The sequence below is a fragment of the Myxocyprinus asiaticus genome, chromosome 17 (assembly GCF_019703515.2).
Source record: "Myxocyprinus asiaticus isolate MX2 ecotype Aquarium Trade chromosome 17, UBuf_Myxa_2, whole genome shotgun sequence".
NCBI classification, from domain to species: domain Eukaryota; kingdom Metazoa; phylum Chordata; class Actinopteri; order Cypriniformes; family Catostomidae; genus Myxocyprinus; species Myxocyprinus asiaticus.
The window spans coordinates 49,120,323-49,139,247 of record NC_059360.1 but is presented as its reverse complement, the minus strand read 5'-3'; the positions used below and the strand labels follow the sequence as shown (position 1 = coordinate 49,139,247).

The following is an 18,925-nucleotide window of genomic DNA, read 5'->3' as shown; positions in this document are numbered from 1 at the left end:
CAATATTACACTGTTATAAAGAATAACTACTGTATAATAACACTGTTATTTCACCTGGTGACCATCTCTTTCTCTTTATTAGATGCGTATCCACTGCTGCTCAGATTCTTAGTGGGCGATGACAGGAAGTAGAGGGAGTGGTTTTTAAAGTACTGATCAATGAGGGGGAGGAGCACCTACAGGAAGTACATCACACAAACAGGAACACACAGAAAGATAATCATACGTATAGTTTCAGTTACAACTTAGACTAGTTAAAGTGTAAATGGGCACTAAGTTACACTTCAAGAACTACGAAAAATTTGAGCATTGCACCATGAAACGTAACCTTACATGTAAACTAAATATTTACGGAGGCCACCGACCAGAAGTAGCGGTTGGGAAAAAAAATGCAAACTGATTAAATGACATCAATGAGCTCACGTTTTGCACGACAGACTAACAATAAAGATGTCTAACAATAAAATCTTTTAGACATATACCGATGATTTTGACATTTACACTCGTTTATATTTACGTGAGAGAACATTGTGTAAAAAAATGGAATTCTTGGCGGCTCTTACGCATGAAACCGATCTAAATGGTGGACTTTAAAGAGCACCTATTATAGTTTTTAAACGTGCCTAATTTTGTTTTAAAGGTCAATAGATTTACATGCATCCAAGGTCAAAAAACCCTTTAATTTGCTCATAATTTAAATTGCAGCTTTACCTTTTTTTTCCAGTGTCAAAAACGACTCAATGATCCGTTCTAAAGGATTCATTCTAAACTCCTCCTTTGAGAGAGCATACTCTGCTCTGATTGGTCAGATGTCCCAGTCTGTTGTGATTGGTCTACCGCTTAGTGTAGTGTTTGAGGGCGGGTCAAAGCTGTTCGCAAGCAGCCAATGAAGACCAGAGGCGGGTTTTTTGTTACCAAATTACGTAGATTATTACAGGAAGTAAGTCTGGAATTACTAACGACTCATTTCAGGTGTTCAGAATCGGTTCTTTCTTTTGGGAGTCAATAACTCCATTTGTCGTGCACTTTGATTTTTGAAACTTTGCAGACTTTTTTACATTCACAAACAGCTATATAACACACTACATGAAAGGTGATATTTGAAAAAAATATAATAGGTGCTCTTTAAGGTGGCTGTCGCCAGGGCATTGCACCTTATTAATGTTATATAGAGTGCCTGAATATTATTTACATATTTAATTAGAGGCCTACTGTTTATTATATTTACTTATTTTTTACGTATCATATTTTAATTAAAATGCAATTTATTCCAGCTTACAGTTACTTGCATGGAAGCCCTGAACTGCACAGTGAAAAAACAATTTACTAAATTAATTATTATTATTTTTTTTAGGTGTCTTAGTGCCTTCTTGAGCCTATGTCCTATAGCATTTTTTCTCTTTATAAAGTTTTTTTTTCTGCCTAAAAAAATATACATTTTCTCTCAAAAAAATTTTTTTTCTCTCTCTAATTTTTTTTTTCTTAGACAGAAATAAATATATATTTGTAGGGCATAGACTCAGGAAGGCACTAAGACATCTTAAAAAAAAAAAAATTCACCTAGTGAAATTTTTTCATAGTGCGGTTCAGGGCTTCCATATACTATATATAAAAAAATAAAGATCTGAACAAGATACAACTAAAATGCACGGCTTTTCAATACTTCTGTTTACAAATGTAAAGGCTGCTTATTGAATCAATAAAGGTAAACTTCGTATTATGTGACAATGCATTACTTCACGGGGAGTTTACAACCTGCTAGCTACTGTAAGTTTTGTGTTAAGAACAGGTGGTGCAACCAAATTAAGCACTGACCGAGTTACAAACTAACTAGTAGTTACTAAGCCCTTAGTTTGAACATCACGCCCAAACTCAAGTGAGACCTTACACACAGCTGAAGGTTAACAAAATCAAGAGCTTGTCTAGAGCTTTACTATTTGGAAAGTTACATCTGTATCTCATGTAGGTTTCTGTTTATTCAGTGACGAGTGTCAAACCTTCGCAAAGAACTTGATTTCTTGTTCATGTGGTGATTTGTCGTTCTTTCCACTGGTGGCCATCGCCTCTGAAACAAGACAGTTTCACAATCATATCACAGTAAAACTGAGAATGAGGTTTACGGTTGTAAATCCCGTGAGCACTGACAACAGAAGAAGAAAACTGGTATCAATTGTTTCACGTACCGAGGTGAGCAATAAACTCCTGAGCTGAGTCGACATATTTCAGCAACTTCTTCAGGAATTTATAGGCGAAGCGTTTCTCCATGGAGGAAGAATCTTGTTCCATATCCTTCAAACCTCTGGAAGAAAACAAACACAACACAATCACAGTCAAACTGCAGCCAGTCACATGTTTATATAATGACACGCATGTAAAAGCCTCGCCTGGTGATGGCGTATCCATTAATCTGCAGAAATCTGAACAGGTCTTGAGCTTTCTCTCGATCTTTGGCTTTCTCTTTAGCTGTGAGTGTGTCATACGGCACCAGCAGAGGATGAGTTCCTCCACCTGAAACCACAAACGCACCACAGCAGATCAGATTGGATCTCCACAAGACAATATTTCTGTGTGTGTGATATAGTGTGAAATAAACCTCTTGTTCCCAGCTCACTCTTCTTTTTCTTTGCCCAGATGTTGTGATAGTTTTCAGCCACAACTTCAACCATCGACTGAAAAAACAACACAAACAGACAAAGCACTCTGAACATCAGAATCACAAAAGATTGTGTAACCATTGTAGTACTTGTGGAAGGGTGATATCTCTCTGTCACCACATATCAAATATAGCTGCAAGTAGCAATTATGGGGCCAAGCTTACCAACGGCATGTAAGGAAGTAATGATTGGAAATCACTGATTATGATTTTTAAAAAAGTGCTGTAAAAGACATGAGTAGAACTGCTTATATTACAATACAATTCATTATAATTTTGACCAATAGGTGGCGCTGTCACCAAATGTATGTGGTGTGGTCAGAGTATGGTGACAATGACACAAAGTTTCAAGTCAATATGCCAAAGCGTTGCTGAGATACAGCATGGTGCGCTATTCGAGAACCGTTTGGTCTACCAAAAAGCTTTTGAAAATTTTATGTTGTGAGTGTCGAATTTTGTGGCAATGGAATGTAAGGTCTAGGAGGAGTTTGAAAAAGTAGATGTACAGGAAGTATAGCAGACCATGGTAAATTGGGTATCATCGTACTCGGCATGAGCCAAGGAATCTAAAGAGTGCGGTCATAGCACGATAAGCTAAATTAATCAAATGTTATAAGCATTTATACACATTTTATTCTAACCTTTGACCACAAGGTGGCGCTTGCCCCAAACTTTATAGGTACTCTCAGGGCATAGTGCCGATGATGCACACCAAGTTTTGTAATGATACACCAATGCATTCGTCAAATACAGCATTTTACGGCAAATTGGACAACACCCAATATGGCCGACATAGGAAAATTGGGTATCTTTCTATTTCCCCCCCCCTCAGGAATCTAAAGAGACAAGTCTCATGACTTAAGGCCAAAATACTCAGAAGTTATAAGCAAAAATAGCAATTTTTTATATTGTGCTGAAACTGTGGAGGTATCCTCAGGTCATGGCTGTGATGACATATACCAAGTTTTGTGTTAATACAACCTCATATCCACTTTGGTGTGCCCGCTGTTGAATTTGTTGAAGCGTTACTCGAGTATGCTTTCTTCTATCAAAAAGCTTTTGATAACTTTTTGTTTCCAGTGTCCCTAGATGATACATGATGAATTTTGTGCAAATCGGACATCTGGTCTAGTGGGGTGGATGCAATGTCCATCGGCATGACTCAAGGAATCAGAGGAAAAACATTTTTTTAATGTGTGGTTGCAAATTTGAACTTTTGGTGGCGCTAAAGAGTTTGAGTTTGAGACCCCAAATTTGGGTCAGCTACATTTCAGAGTGACTTCTATCAGTGTGCCAAATTTTACAACATTCCTATGAACGGTTCAATGGGCTGCCATGGACATCATGCCAGACTAATAATAGGAAGAAGAAAACTAAGAACTATAAGATGGGCTCTGCACCTTTGGTGCTTGGCCCATCTCATTGCAAAAAATTCCAAGATTACAAACAAATATGCTGATATCTGTTGATGAATTACTGACCTGAAGTTCTCTTGACAGCAGGACGTTGCTCATGTCTAGTGGAGCTGGACTGAAGCTGTTACCCTGAAAATACAAAATAAACAATAAAATATTTGTATTATTGAGATTATGTCCTCACTACTGATGGCTTATTCCAGGCTACTAATGTAGCTTTGATTGTTTCAAATCGGTTATATATTTTTATAGCACACAATACAATATAAAAAATCCAATATGAAGATCCCCTTTCTATTACATGGCTCTCTGGAATACTCTATTCAGATTGGTCATCCAGCCATTTCTAAATAATGACGCACATCCAGGGATTAAAGTGGCACTCTGTGATCTCTACAAGTAAGCTATTAAAATAATTTCAAATCAACATTTCATGCCCATTTATTTATTTATTTGGCAAGTAGTCTTTTAATAAGCAAGTTAACCCTTTACGCTCTGAAGGTGTTTTGAAAGATTTCCTGTTTCAGTGGCATACCCAAAATTAAAGGCTTATAACTCGGAAAAAAAGAAAGAAAAAAGAAAAAGAAAAAGGAGGGTCAAGTGTTTGGTATCATTGTAAAAAACACTTTTCACATTTTTTTAATGATATAGATTATGATACATTCTGAGACTCTCAGCCTAAGAAAAAACATTGAGCCAAAAGTTAACTTTTTTTCTTAATAGACATTATATATCTCTGGGTGTAAATAAGGTGGCTCTGATAAACAGCCTTTGCTTTGTTCCCAATCATATCAACTGTTTCTGAGAAAAAATTTCATGTTCATACAAAGCAATCAAAAGTTATAGCATTACAAAAATAATTTATCATAGTGTCCAAAAGCCTCTCCAAACAAATAAAACATAATAACCCTAATAAGAACTAATTACACATGCAAACACAACAATGACTAAAGGTTTGCATGGCATGCAGACATGATTTTAGTAATGAGATTTCACAGAATGAGTTTCATTCTGTGTCATTTGAGTCATCATTGAGTCTGTGTCATGTATTTGGCGCCATCTCCTGGTGGTCATATGTAACATTGTGCTTCATGATCTAATGATCTGTGCATCTGATTATCTTGTGTGTGGACTCGTTTGAAAGATAATCACCTCCTCTAAGTAATGCTATGTGACATTTTATGTTCCGTTTATTTTTTGTGATGTTATAAGTGAAAATGTGGCATATAGCAACACCAACATAATTGTCAAAGACATATACTTAGCTATTACTCGCTATATTTTTGTCTGTGAGTAAAACAAATAGGCTGGTTGTATTCTACTCTTTGAGAGCTTTTGAACAACATATGACACATGGATATTTGATCAGATTGATATTTTTACTGATTGCAATAATATGTACAGTGCAATTTCTTTAATATAAATGATCAAAATGGAGCACTTCTGATTTGTCTGCAAATTTCAAAGCACTTGTTCAGTTTTGGTCATAATGTCTACATGCATTGGAAAGTAGAACTTCTAATCTTTCAAACGATATCTATTTTGTGTTGGTTAAGACTGTAATTTTTGGACTTTGGACTTTTTTTCTTGCGGGCCTACTTAAAGGGTTAATGAGCAAGTCATTTTCGCAAAATAAAAACCAACAGGTGCATCAGACCTCTGACATAACCTGATATTCATTGTTTTTAAAGACTCTGGGATCTCTTCCTTCTCACCTAATGATAGTATTTCAACACAAATCAACATTTCGTGTCCTTTTTTTGTTTGGTAAGATGTCGGGGTTGCTTTTGCATTGTACATTACCCCTTACACATATCGCATGGGCAAAATAATTTCTGATGTACAGTTCATAGTCAATGAAATGTTATTTGTGATGTCATGGCCGTTGAATGAACCTGAGACGCTTGTGATATTCGCCGCATCTTCTCAATCTCTCTCTGCTGAAACATGGATTCTCCTTCTTTAGTTCTGTCGATACTCCAACCCATCGCTAACATGCTCTTCAATGACTCACGCACCGTCCAGCGATAAACCTCTTTCTCCTGCGGGAGGAAACACATATACATGCATTGAGAATTAAGCCCAAATAATGCTGGCTATTTTGAGGAGAATTGCACTGCTGTTTTGTACCTTCTCTGTGAGTGATTTGTATGATCTGAGCATTGAGTGCGTTTTGGCTTTTTCATCAATATTCTCTCCATATTTCCAGCCCAGAATCACCTGTACACAGGAAATAACCATCAGACAGGTGAGTCAAACCCCAGTAAAACATCGTACATGACAAAAAAGACACAGCATAACAATTCACTAAACGTAAAAGCTCTTAACCCACAGCTAGAATCTCATTTAATCAATATTTCAGTGCAAACAACACCAGCTGTCATAAATGAAGATGTGGTTATATTTCACGCCTCGGTGAGATCTCACCTTCTCAGAGGACCATTTCTCATGGGAATGTTCTGCATATTTGTTTGCAATGTGTTCCAGTTTTTCAGGCAGACAGATGCTACAAGAGGTAAAAGAAATGGAGTACTTTTAGATCAGGAACAAAACTAGAAACTAGAAATTATTTTACTGCCACAAACATGTTTTGACAGTTCATTTGTTTTCCACAATCTCTACGTCTCAAACAAACATGTCCTGCCACTCTCTCGGTCTCACATACTTGGCCGTGTTAATGGGTTTGGGCTCGAAGTTTCCCTGTGCGTCTACAGACACCGGTTTCTCCAGTGTGGTGCTGAGAGACGAGTCGATATAGTCCGGCGGAAGAGCTCCAGCAATGGCACTCAGACACGGCATGGCCATTTTAAACAGCTCCTGTTCATACTTCTACACACACGGAAAAACCACACAAAACATATTTACATACAATTCAGGAGTCAAGCATCTTTTGACGTGATATGATGTAGAGTCTAAATGACATAAGATGGCCACTTGAGAGACATACAGTTGTAGTTGATAGGCTGTTTATATATAACCACAGCAGGGAGGTTAGCATCTCTTTTTGTGTCAAAGATCAGCCAAAAGATGTTTTGTTCCCAAGTCAAACATTTACAACCCCAATTCTGAAAAAATTGTGACTGTATGAAAAATGCTAATAAAAACAAAAAGGAGTGATTTGTAAATTATATTCACCCTTTGCCATATTGAAAGCACCACAACTACACATTATATGATGTTTTGTCTTGTGAATTTCATTGTTTTTTTGAAAATGTACAGTAATTTCAAATCAGATGATTGCAACACGCTCCAAAAAAGTTGGGTCAGTCGAGTGTTTACCACTGTGTAACATCACCATTTCTTCTTATAACACTTATTAAGCATTTGGGCACTGAAGACACAAGTTTGTTAAGTTTAGAAAGTGGAATTTCCCCCATTCATCCATTATGTAGATCTTTAGCTGCACAATTGTATGGGGTCTTCATTGTCATATGGTGTGCTTCATAATGCACCATACATTCTCAATTGAAGATGGTAAGGACTGCAGGCATGCCACCCACATGCACCCGCACTCTCTGCTTACAGAGCCATGCACTTAAAATCCATCAAGTATGTGATTTGAAGTTGTCCTGCTGGAAAATGCAGGGATGTCCCTGGAAAAGACTGTGCTGGATGGCAGTATATGTTGCCCCAAAATTTGTACATATCTGTCTGCTTTAATGGTGCCCTCACAGATGTGCGAGTTACCCATGCCATGGGCACTGACACTAGCTTTAGAACCTGACGCTAATAACACCTTTTCCCTTTGGCCCGGATAACACGATGGCTGCGTTTTTCAAAAACTATTGGAAATGTTGACTCTTCAGACCAAAAAACACAGTTCCACTGTTCTTCTTTCCATCTAAGATGAGACCAAGCCCAGAGAAGTCGGCAGCGCTTCTGGACAGTGATGATGTATGGCTTCTCCTTTACATAGTAAAGTCTTAACTTGCATCTGTGGATGCAGCGGTGAGTGGTGTTGACTAACAAAGGTTTACTAAAGTAATCCCAAGCCCATGTTCATGATATCCATTACAGATGAATGATGTTTTTTAAGATGGTGACGTCTGAGGGATCAGAGATCACGCACATTCAGAAGTGGTTTTCGTCTTACCCTTTACGCACCGAGATTTGACCAGATTCCTTGAATCTTTTCACTATATTGTGCACTGTAGAGGGTGAAATGCCCCAAATCCTTGCAATTTGTCTTTGGGGAACATTGTTCTCAAAGTGCTGGATTATTTGCTGAAGCATGTGTTGGCAAATTGACAAGTCTCGAATGATCCTTGCTCTTGAAGGACTAGGCTGTTTTTGGAGGATCCTTATATACTATGACACGACTGCCTCACCTGTTTAACATCTCCTGTTTCACATCGCCTTGTTATTTAAACTCATTAAATTGTTATTAGTCTTAAATTGCCCTGTCTCAACTTTTTTGGAGCGTGTTGCAATCATCCGATTTTAAATTACTATACATTTTCAAAAAACTATAAAATTCACAAGGTAAAACTTCATATAATGTTTAGTTGTGGTGCTTTCAATATAGCAAAGAGTGAATACAATTTACAAATCACTTATTTTTGTTTTTATTAGCATTTTTCATACTGTCCCAACTTTTTCAGAATTGGGGTTGTGAGTAATTATATTGTTAATTTATTATATATTAAGTTGTTATATTACACGGCTTTCTGGAATACTTCATTCTGATTGGTCAATGGCACCATCTAGTGTTCTGATATTCTTGAGTAACAACAGGACATCCGTGGATTACGACATATCAGATCGCACAGCCGAGTACTGCAAGTCATCTTTCCTACTTCTCGGATCACTGTGCGATCTCTACAAACAAGCTAAAAAATAAATAAATAAAAAAAATTCAGCTCATATCAATGTTTCATGTACAATTATTTGTTTATTTGGCAAGTAGTCATGTAATAAGCTGGATAATGAGCAGTCAGACGGTTGTTATCGCAAAATAAACTCCTTTAGGGTGATACGGGAGTCCTCTGCTTCATGTCAGTGTTCTGATCAGCCTGTTGGGGTTTATTTTGTGATAATTTATCCCTTACATAAAACTCGCTTCGATACCAATTAATTTGGGTATATTTTAGTTATAATGTCCATTTTACTTACATACGGAAAAAATTCTCTCTTAGCTAATGCTGTTAATAATATAGGGGACCTTCTAACTAGGTACATTACAAAATATAAATTTTACAAATTGCATTTTATCATTAGTTTTGGTCATATGTATAAACAGTAAACATTTATATACAGTATATATATATTTACAAGTATTTACAATGATTTAAAGAACAATTGCTAAAACGGTACCGTCTCTTTAAGAAAGGCGGCAGTTCAGTGAGTGTCTCACTGAAGTATTTTGGTTGAGCGCATATTAACGAGAGATTATTTTCCTGTGCATTGTGTGATTAGAATTAAATATTTGTTGTTTTAAATCAAAAGTTAACTGTAAAGAACAGAAAGGATATTAAGAGAGACATTAGTCGCGTTCATACGGAGCCCCTTAGATGACAGGTTGGGAATTATTACCATTCGCAATAAATTTACCATGTTTTTACAACAGTAACCATATTTTAACCATGATATTCGAAGTGAAACTACAGTTATAATACAGGACAACGAAAAGTTTAGTAATAAAAATCATAATTTTGTGGGTATCATGGTTTTACTATGCAAATACCATAATTTAACTATGATTTTACTATAGTAATATTGCGGTAACACTTTAAAATAAGGTTACATTAGTTAACAAATGTAACCTTATAATAAAGTGCTACATATTGTAGACTGTAGTAACCATAGTTTTAATACACAGAGGTGGGTAGAGTAGCCAAAAACTTTACTCAAGTAAAAGTACAGTTCCTTAAAAATAATAATTACTCAAGTAGAAATAAAAGTAATAATGTTATAAATTACTCGAGTAAGAAAGTATCCAATAAAAAGAATACTCAAGTAGCGAGTAACTAGTTACTTTCACATATAATGTAATGGATGTTTACGCTCCTGTATTCCAGTACATGATACACATTTAACATGCATTTCAGAATGATTAATAATAATAATAATATTAATATTATTGTTAATAATGGAAATTGTCATAATTCATCACCATGTTGTTCCAAACCCATATGACTTATTTCTTCCATGCATCAAATTAAAGGGACAGTTCACCCAAAAATGCTCTAATTTACTCACCCTTATGTCATCCCTTCTGCAGAACACAAATCAATATTTTTAGAAGAATATTTCAGCTCTGTAGGTCCATACAACGCAAATGAATGGTGACCAGAACTTTGAAGCTCCAAAAAGCCCATAAAGGCAGCATAAAAGTAATCCGTACGACTCCAGCGATTTTCAGAAGCAATATGATAGGTGTGGGTGAAAAACAGATAAATATATCTAACTTTATAATATTAATAATAAGTCCTTCTTTTTAATTATTAATTCTCCTCCCTGCCCAGTAGGTGGCGATATGCACAAAGAACTGAATCACCAAAAACACATGAAGAATGTGAAAGTACAGATGTATTAGTAAAAAAGGATTTAAATATTGATCTGTTTCTCACCCACACTTATCATCTCTCTTCTGAAGACATGGATTAAAACACTGTCATTTGAACTCCTTTAATGCTGCATTTATGTGCTTTTTGAGCTTCAAAGTTTTGGTCCCCATTCACTTGCATTCTAGGATAAACTAACAGAGCTCAAAATACTCTTCTAAAAATATTTGTGTTCAGCAGAAGAAGAAAAAAAAAACATCTGGGATGGCATGAGGGTGAGTAAATGACTATTTTTCCTATAAGGAGATGTTAGGCAGAATGCTAACCTTAATCATAATTTACTTTCACTGCATATTTTGAAAGTGAATGGTGACTGAGACTGTCAGTCTCTAACATTCTGTCTAACATCTTTTGGGTTCCACAGGGTTGGAAGAACATGAGGATGAAGAAATGATGATATAATATTAATTAAAGGTGAACTATCACTTTAAGGATGCTTCTCAGATTTGGACGAAGAGTTTGCAAACCTTTTTCTAGTAATTATTACGGTGAAAAACGTGATCAATGTCACCCAGTCCCAAGTTATATATAATGTTTAATTATACACTGAAGCAAGATCATGCTTTATTCATGCTTTCTGTCATTATTACAACTTTTTACATCCTGCGTGAATTAAATTCAGTGACAGTCCAGTATTGTCAGTGTCGAATTTAGATAATTAGTTCTGTACACTAAGGGGGTAAATTGCACTTTATCTCTGTGTTTGAAGGCTTGTTGTCCATAAGACAAAGTCACTGCATCTGTCAAATACTGTGCACGTGCAGAAATGCTCACAATTGCGATCGGCAGGGCAAAACATTTGCACTTAACGCGGATGTTTACAAGGATTTATACAGTAATTCCGTTCAAAAATCGCAATAAATTACGCATTTATTAACACTTATTAAATGAAAACCAGTAATGTAACGACAGGAACGCTTCCCATTGTAACAAAGTAAAAGTAAAAAAATTTCATCAGAAATTTACTTGAGTAAGAATGAAAAGTAACCCAAGTAAAAAAGTTACTCAAGTAAATGTAATGGAGTAAATGTAGTGCATTACTACCCACCTCTGTAAATACAGTATACTGTATTCACATTTTATATATATATTAATCATGGTTAATCTTGTGGTTACTATAGATTTACTACATATACAATGGTATTTCTAGTAAAATCAAAGTAACCACAAAATTACGATTTTATTATGATTATGTTTTAGTTCAATGGCTTTACTACAAATATCAAGGTTAAAATACGGTTATTTTAGGAGAACCATGAAAAAAAAAATCCCGCCCTGTCCTCTAAGGGGTACGTTCACTCATACAGCCTTTTCCAGAAAATTACCTACAATTTCCAGTTTAGAGGTCATGTGTGAACATGGCCCTTTTAACACTGGTACATTTTGCTCTGGCAATTTTCCTTAATGCAAAGTTGCATCATTACTAGAGCTGTCACAATGAATGCGTTAACGCATGCGATTAATTAAAACAGTTTAACGCGTTAATTTTAATCGTGATTAACGCATTTACTGTTAATATGTCATAAACACTGTTGTGAGGGGCGGAACCTTTGTAATATGTCCGCCCGGAGTCATTACACTAACGCATGCTTCACAAACAGACACAGCACCAGAGCCCATCTAACAAGAAGAGCCTACAAGCTTAGCATAAAATAGTATAATGCAGTGGTCCCATAGACATTCTACTGTCGTAATACTCTCCTATGATGGAGCCGCGGATGTTGTTATTTCAGTAAATAAAATAATCTCTGACAGCGCTTCCCTGTCAGTGATAAAATGATGGAGAAAGGAGCTCTTAGCACTATTTATTGTACAAAACAAGCCCAGATGGGACTTGTAAGGCACATTTTAATTACCACAGAAGCAAGTCAAGTCTTAACTATCACCAAAACGCAGAAAGACATGTTTCTGTCTGGAAGTGCTTTTTATGGTGAGTTCAAATCTCAGGCGGTGACGCTCTGATGCGAATCATGAACGCAGCTTCACGATTGCTGTAACAAAGCGGATAGTCACAGTCTACCAGCAGATTAATATTGGGAAGGATGATAGTTTAAGAGATTTAATGCACACTGCAATGAATATGCAACCTATGGGGAGACTAGTTCTTTCAATTTGTCAACCTCCCACTTTGGGAAACATTCAATGTTACTCGAATTGGTGCTGTTTCAGTGCATTTCTTGTGAAAGGCTTTGTTTGGAAAATGTTAATAAAGCATTATATTGGGGAGCCTGGGTAGCTCAGCGAATATTGACGCTGACTATTACACCTGGAGTCGCAAGTTCGAATCCAGGGCGTGCAGAGTGACTCCAGCCAGGTCTCCTAAGCAACCAGTTGCTAGCCCGGTTGCTAGGGAGGGTAGAGTCACATGGGGTAACCTCCTCGTGGTTGTGATTAGTGGTTCTTGCTCTCAGTGGGGCATGTGGGAAGTTGTTTGTGGATCGCGGAGTGTAGCATGAGCCTCCACATGCTCTGAGTCTCCGCGGTGTCATCCATGACGAGCCACGTGATAAGATGCGCGGATTGACAGTCTCAGACGCGGAAGCAACTGAGACTTGTCCTCCACCACCCGGATTGAGGCGAGTAACCGCGCCACCACGAGGACCTACTAAGTAGTGGGAATTGGGCATTCCAAATTGGGGAGAAAAGGGGATAAAAATGGGAGGACAAAAAACTAAATAAATTAGCATTATATTGTTACATATTGTTTTGTTTTCTTTCCTAAGAAGGAAATAAATGAATTTTTTCAAGAAAATAAGTATATATAGTGTAAAATTTCAGCACTTTCAAAATCTGTGTTTAATCGCGATTAACGGGAAAAAAAATGCGATTAATTGCAATTAACTATGAAAAATTACACGATTAATCGTGATAAAAAAATGTAATCAACTGATTACCTATAAATTTCCTTATTGATGGTATGTGTGAACAGAGCCAGAATATTACAGAAAATACAATTACTCTTCGGTGTTTAACACCGGTGACTCGAAAGTAAGAAAAATGTCAACAAACTGGTCAGATAGTGAAACTAGAGCATTCCTCTTCATCTGAGTGGATGAATAAATTTCCCGACAGCTGAAAGAAATAGTTAGAGATTTCCCATGTATTCTCTGATGAACCCAAGTTCTTCGCGCAGACCTCTGTGTAGCAAAATATGTACAAATTACTGAGCTTTTCAGCCTCAGATAGCGTCTCCGCCTTCGGATGCTAACGACAGCATTTTGCTCTCTGTATTTCAACATTCTCATTTGAAGTCGTCGCATACGGTGTCGTTGAGTCTCGAACAAGTGCATAAATGAAAACACTGGCCAAAAAACACGAAAAAACTCCAACATTACCAACCACATACGTTCAGCTACAAAATCAAATCCCACCATGTTTTCAAACTAAAAGTTCACATTTCCGGTGTAGTCGTGTTGAGGTCATTTGGTGCCGATGTGTCGTAGCAAAACGGAATCAATGTGTGAACAGCGCATTTAGCACATTTACCAGTAAAGGCAACCCAACAATTTTCCTGTAATTTACCTGGTTGCATGTGTGAATGGGGCAAATATTCAATGACAAATGGATTGTGTGGATCTTGTCTTTGGACAAACATTACATGGAACGAGTCAAACCAAACTTTTACTCTCAACACACAGTGAAAGAATCTCACTCCTGAACTTCTTCACCACTATACTACTCAATCACAGTTATGTGAAATCTGAACATTTACCAGCCTGTGGCCAATCACAAACATTTTAGTCATATAGTGTGAAATTTGGTTGCATATACAGGAGATTTACTCGCATTGTAGCGGGTTGCACATAAAATAAAAGATCAATCTTGTGACTGAAGAATCAATATCAAGATCGTTCAAATGAAGAGTCATCCAACATGCATTTATCACATGCTCCGCTTGACCAGTGACAGCAGATAAACACTAGCTGGCATCTTCACCTTTTGAGAGAGCGAATCAAAGATGCCCCAGAAGATTTTCTTGGTGAGCAGAAGTTCTTCCTCAGACGCCAGACCGTAACTGCCCCATCCCGAGGGCAGACAGTAATACTTCCAGTTCTGCTCGTAATGATTCGTCAACAACTGCAGCAAACACAATTATGAGCATTTTTTATTCATATAGTACCATCTTATTTAAACTCACTTCATCTGTGTGTTTTCAAAGCCAAATCAAGCCTAATTATTTACAACCTCCCCTGTTTATGCTCATCAAAACATCCAGAGGATTAAACACACTCCAGTGCAGTCATGTTTTCAATAAAGAGTAACGAGGTAAGAAATTATTTGTTTCTATGGCCATATGGATAGAGCCAAAATGGATCACTATATGTATTAAAGTTGATTACAAAAATTTGCTTCATCACTACATTAATTTCCTATAACAAAATGATGACAAAAAGAAATATGTGAAGAGGTTGCATAACATTAAACAGAAGGTACGTGGTCAAAAACAACTGCATGACAGCTGAAAATTTTGAGAAGCATTGAAGAGCAATTACATACAATTACTAATAGAGTGGCAAAATAAAATTCTGTGCATATAATATATATGACAAGAAAAGAGTCTTTAATTTACCTTCAGTGGCATCTTACAGTATTCCGATAACAGCGGCACATCAAACACCAGCCGACGCAGAAGATGCTGCAACATGGACGGTCTCAGGTACCTTTAAAAGAGACACAACACACTGATGAGAGAACTTTTTAATCAACAACAGCACAAGTGACATGAACTGCTTTTAGTCCTGCTCATTAAAAAAGAAGCTGCTGCTTTGCTAGTCTTAGCTGATTTGGCTGGTCTTCTGCCCATGCCAAGTATGAGTTTAGCTGCCTGACCAGCTGACAAGTGCCCAAAACCCCTTTAAAACCATCAGAACACACCAGTTCGATCATCTTGGCCAGACTGGAAGACCAGCTAACTGTCTAAGGCCAGTTTATGCTGTTTTTCTTAAAGTAGGGAGATGGGCAATACTGATCCGTTACTGGCAAAAACTGGTAACTGTAGCAGCTAGATCAGTTTAACCAGTGTTGTCATGCTAAAAATGCCCAAAACATGATGAGTAATATTTAATCCAATAGTATAACTGGTCATTTAAGCTACGGCTGGTGTTTAGTCAGCAGGTAAACACAACATGACTCTGTCCTTACTTGCAGACGGCGAGTAAACACTCCTCTATAGCGTCTCTCTGGGCTTTGGTGAGTGAACAGCCCTTGGACAGTCTGTAGATGGTGTAGAGAGTCGAGTCGATGAGCATGGCGTGATGCTCTGTGCCAGAGAAGTGAGGGGCACAGCGGGTGAGCAGAGGCAACATGGCAGAACCAATGTACCGATTCATCGCCAGAGCCGTTTCAGTCGTCCGGAGAGCTTCCTGTTGATTAACACATAACAATTCTGAACACTAGCTGGAAAACGTCCAGTAGACCCCAAGGGTAAAAGTCTTTCCCAGTATGCACAGCTTATTTAGGAGGATCAGTGAGTGATCTTGGTTAATATTTTGAGCTCAAACATGATTTTTACAAGAGACACATTTAACTAAAGAGCTGCTGGCAAGTGAAAGGGAGTCAAAAGATTAAGAAAGGCAGATTCACCCATCAGGACACTTGTTAACAGTTGGATTAAGTCAAATCTTCAGAGTTTCAGTGTGGATCAGCAGCTCACTTGTTAGAAGTCATGAAAGCTGTGAGACTATTCTGAGCTGCTAAACACATTCACACTGACAGCTCGATCTGAGAGAGAAAATCCAAACACATTCAGACACACAAACAGGCAGGGTTCTATGGAGGGCCAAATTACTCAAAATTAAATCAATAAATAATCATTGAAATATTTAAATAAATTATTAAATCACTAAATGAATTATTAAATATCCCTCGTGTTTTATTTTAGTTTGCGTCCATTTTCATTTTAACATTATCTTTAAGATGATTTTTTATTTAAACATAAGCTGCGTATATTTTCATTTTCAGTGTTACGGCTCTCAGCACATCACTCAATGACAGTGGGCATCACTTTTCAAAGCAGGATGTCCTCTTCTATAACGACCTTCTCTCACAGAATCAGCACCTAAGTCAATGTTACAGTTATTTACAGCATTTATTCATGCTCTACATGGGTTGAAATTAAGTGATTGTCAGCGTTTTGCAAATCTCTTGTACTAAGCTTTGCCATAGTTGCAGCGTGAAAAAAACATGCCTAAATTCACTAACCAGAATATCCAGAGAAATCTATTTAAAAGGTGATGCCCACTGTCACTGAAAATGATCGCTGACGCTTAAAATAAATAAAAAAATAAAGAAACAACCCAAAGATATTGCTAAAATGAAAATGGACACAAAGTAATGATAAAATGAATTACAAGGGACATTTATTGATTTATTTAGTAATTTAACCCTTTAAGCTATGAAAGTGTTTTTAAAGATGTCCTGTTTCAGTGGAATACCCCAAATTAAAGGCTTATAACTCGACTCTCAGCCTAAGAAACTGCTAAAAAATAAATAATAATAGAGCCAAAAATTTACTTTATTTGTGATTTGACATTATATATCTCTGGGTGTAAATAAGGTGGCTCCGAAAAACTGCTTTTGTTTTGTTTTTTAATCATGTCAACTGTATCTGAGAAAAATGTTATGTTGATATGACAAAGCAATCAAAAGTTATAACATTACAAAAATAATTTATCATAGTGTCCAAAAACATCTCCAAACAAATAAAACATAATAATTGTACATAAGAACTAATTACACATGCAAACACAACAATGACTAAAGGTTTGCATAGCATACAGACATGATTTTAGTAATGAGATTTCACAGAATGAGTTTCATTCTGTGTCATTTGAGTCATCATTGAGTCTGTGTCATGTATTTGGCGCCATCTCCTGGTGGTCATATGTAACATTGTGCTTCATGTGGATTATCTAATGATCTATGCATCTGATTATCTTGTGTGTGGACTCGTTTGAAAGATAATCACATCCTCTAAGTTATGGTATGTGATATTTTATAAATAGACTCTTTGAGAGCTTTCCATCAACATGTGACACATGGCTATTTGATCAGTTTGATGTTTTTACTGATTACAATAATATGTACAGTGCAATGGTTTTATAAATGATCAAAATGGAGCACTTCTGATTTATCTGCAAATTTCAAAGCACTTGTTCAGTTTTGGTCATAATGTCTACATGCATTGTAAAGTAGAGCTTCTAAGCTTTCAAATGATACCTATTTTCTGTTGATCAAGACTGCAGTTATTAATATTTTGCCTATTTTGTATTTCTCGTGGGCCCATCTGAGTTTAAATGTTTAACCCTTTAACCTTAAACTGCTAGCTAATTCATTAAAAGCTCCTCTTTTGAAAAAAATGTGTCATTTAAAAGTTGGAAATTTGGACTTGCTGCTTTTTAAGGTTTGGTGGAAGTAACATGAACGAGAAATGTGCCTATATTACAGATGAATGCTGATTTGAATGACAAATAAATGACAATACACTTGCATAAACTGTATATTGCCCATTTAAATGAGTGTTTACGGTAAGTCTGATGACTCGCTAACAGAGAGAGAATAATGATCTTCTAACAGATGTAATAAAGCATTAAACTAAAATGAGGTGATAAATTAACAGCATGTAATGAACATTAAACAACAAAACAGACAACACAAACTGAATCTCTGTATACATGGTGTAATATTTATGCTAGAGCAGTGGTGGTTTGTGTGTGTTTGCATTGTGCGTATGCGCATCTCATTCACAGACGATTGTTACAGTGCTCATCTGTGACAGTTCCACTGTATAACTTATGAAATGTGAACACAACAATCATAATGGGAATAGGTAATGTTATAGAGATCGAATAGTCAAAACATTAGAAAAGTCTAAATATTTAAGATAGAACAAGCATATTCGTTTCACTCATTAACTAGTGTTTTAATCAACTTTAATCACTCTGTGAGAATTATTTCAATATAAATGTACCGTGTTAGGTTGTGTTTGGGCTAGTTTTAATTGCAATGCTGTTCTGTAAGTAACAATGTGCTATTTCATCACAAAATGAACGTCCCCGAGTAACATGCATGTTTTCATCTATTGCCTCATGAAACAAACAGAATATGGGAAATTGCATGTCGTTACAGAAAGACACGAGCTTGTCTTTCACTCACACAGACACGTTGTGTATGCACACGCACACTATCTTTAAGTCTCTGCTTGAAGGAAAGAATCCGCAGGCAGTCAGAGATTCTCAGCCGCAAGCAAATAAACCGTACCAAATTATCGGTGAAAATAATGGCGCGATAATAAT

General features: G+C 36.6%; 1 protein-coding gene across 1 annotated transcript in view; it reads right to left on the bottom strand.

Annotated features, from left to right (window-relative positions):
• Nucleotides 1-18,925, bottom strand: part of LOC127455157 (ryanodine receptor 3-like) — a 201,482-nt gene that overhangs the window by 62,056 nt on the left and 120,501 nt on the right. Inside the window, exons 49-61 of the mRNA XM_051722783.1 lie at nt 15,774-15,994; nt 15,202-15,292; nt 14,568-14,708; nt 6,734-6,897; nt 6,496-6,574; nt 6,199-6,288; nt 5,964-6,110; nt 4,135-4,197; nt 2,594-2,669; nt 2,385-2,508; nt 2,184-2,299; nt 1,998-2,065; nt 55-176 (exon numbers count right to left, since the gene is read on the bottom strand). Of these exons, the coding sequence (XP_051578743.1) occupies nt 55-176; nt 1,998-2,065; nt 2,184-2,299; nt 2,385-2,508; nt 2,594-2,669; nt 4,135-4,197; nt 5,964-6,110; nt 6,199-6,288; nt 6,496-6,574; nt 6,734-6,897; nt 14,568-14,708; nt 15,202-15,292; nt 15,774-15,994 (1,502 nt within the window). The remainder of the gene's footprint in view (nt 1-54; nt 177-1,997; nt 2,066-2,183; nt 2,300-2,384; nt 2,509-2,593; nt 2,670-4,134; nt 4,198-5,963; nt 6,111-6,198; nt 6,289-6,495; nt 6,575-6,733; nt 6,898-14,567; nt 14,709-15,201; nt 15,293-15,773; nt 15,995-18,925) is intronic.